Raw genomic sequence first — 1,183 nt, 5'->3', positions numbered from 1 at the left:
CACTTTGAAAGATGTTTCTCAACGGCTTCAGATGGTAGAGCAGCTGCAGCGACGCCGCCATGTAGCAGGTGTTCACCAGATTGGCTATTCCTGGGTGGGCGGGCACAGCGCGGAGTTCGTTCAGCATCTTGTCTTTGTTCTGAGGCTTTAAGTCGCCAAAGTCGTTGCAATGATTGCAAGGCATTCCCTCAACTTTCGCCGAGCAATTGCAAGACATCTGGGATAAAAATCGGCAATATGAGCGGCAGCATGGCCAACCTCAACCCGGTGTCGTTGCTGGAATCAAGCAGCTCACTGAGCGACGTGCACTCAGACGAGGTACCTGAGGAGGTGGACTTTGACGTGCCGGCAGTACTCCGTTCTAGGACAGACAGGTTCAGTGTGGCAGCAGAGTCTTACGGAGATTACGATCCCAACTCCGAGATGGTCATTCCGACCATCCAAAAGACAAAGGCAGACACAAATATTATTATTGCCACGCTGAAGTCGTGCTTCCTGTTCCAGCATCGCGATCGCGCTGACTTTGAGGTGCTCGTGCCTGCATTTATTGAGGTGAAGCTTCCAAAAGGGGAGCAATTTATTACCGAGGGCGAGGAGGGGGATTGTATGTACGTACTAGTAGAAGGAGAAGTCGATGTCTTCAAAGAAGGCGAGGGAAAAGTGAATCTCATGAAGCCTGGCACACTTGTGGGGGAGGTGGCTCTGATGTACGACACTTTGAGGGCAGGGACGTGCGTGACCGCCTCTGAGTGCCGTCTTATGAAGCTCACCAGGGAGGTTTTCATCAACTTGGTTAAACACGCGGCATCTCGCAAATACAGAGAGAAGGAGCAGTTCGTTTCTTGTGTGCCTCTGTTCGCTGAGCTGTCGACCTACGACAAGCACACCGTGGTTGCAGCCGTAATGGAGCGCTTCTACGAGGCAGACACAGTGGTGGTGCGGCAAGGGGAATCAGGAGACGAGATGTACTTCGTTGCCGATGGGGAGTTGATCGCAACAAAGTCGGAGGAGGGAGAGGTTATGCGCTACAAAGCTGGCGACTACTTTGGAGAGCTGGCCTTGCTGGACAAGCAATCACGTCGAGCGACAGTGAAAACTACCGGAGCTGTAAAACTTCTGGTGCTTGAAAAGAAAGCGTTCTATCAGATTGCTCCTAAGGTGGCTCGAGAGCTCAAGAGGCAGA

At 52.3% G+C, this 1,183-nt stretch overlaps 1 protein-coding gene across 2 annotated transcripts; it reads left to right on the top strand.

Annotated features, from left to right (window-relative positions):
- Nucleotides 1–237: 237 nt before the first annotated feature.
- Nucleotides 238–1,183, top strand: KVP18_004194 (uncharacterized protein; the record flags this gene model as incomplete). 2 transcript variants are annotated; one of them, XM_067956570.1, is made up of 1 exon in its annotated part: nt 238–1,183. In XM_067956570.1, a coding segment is annotated over one exon (946 nt), but the record flags the coding sequence as incomplete, so codon positions are not given. The 2 variants fall into 2 exon arrangements, with proteins under 2 accessions (XP_067813949.1, XP_067813948.1); XM_067956569.1 differs by having other exon boundaries at nt 238–1,158.

This window comes from the organism of the source record quoted next (genome assembly GCF_019968955.1).
Source record: "MAG: Porospora cf. gigantea A chromosome Unknown PgA_NODE_10639_length_1183_cov_279.485, whole genome shotgun sequence".
Classification (NCBI taxonomy): Eukaryota; Apicomplexa; class Conoidasida; order Eugregarinorida; family Porosporidae; genus Porospora; species Porospora cf. gigantea A.
Note: the sequence above shows the minus strand (reverse complement) of the source record. Positions and strands in the feature narration are given on the sequence as shown.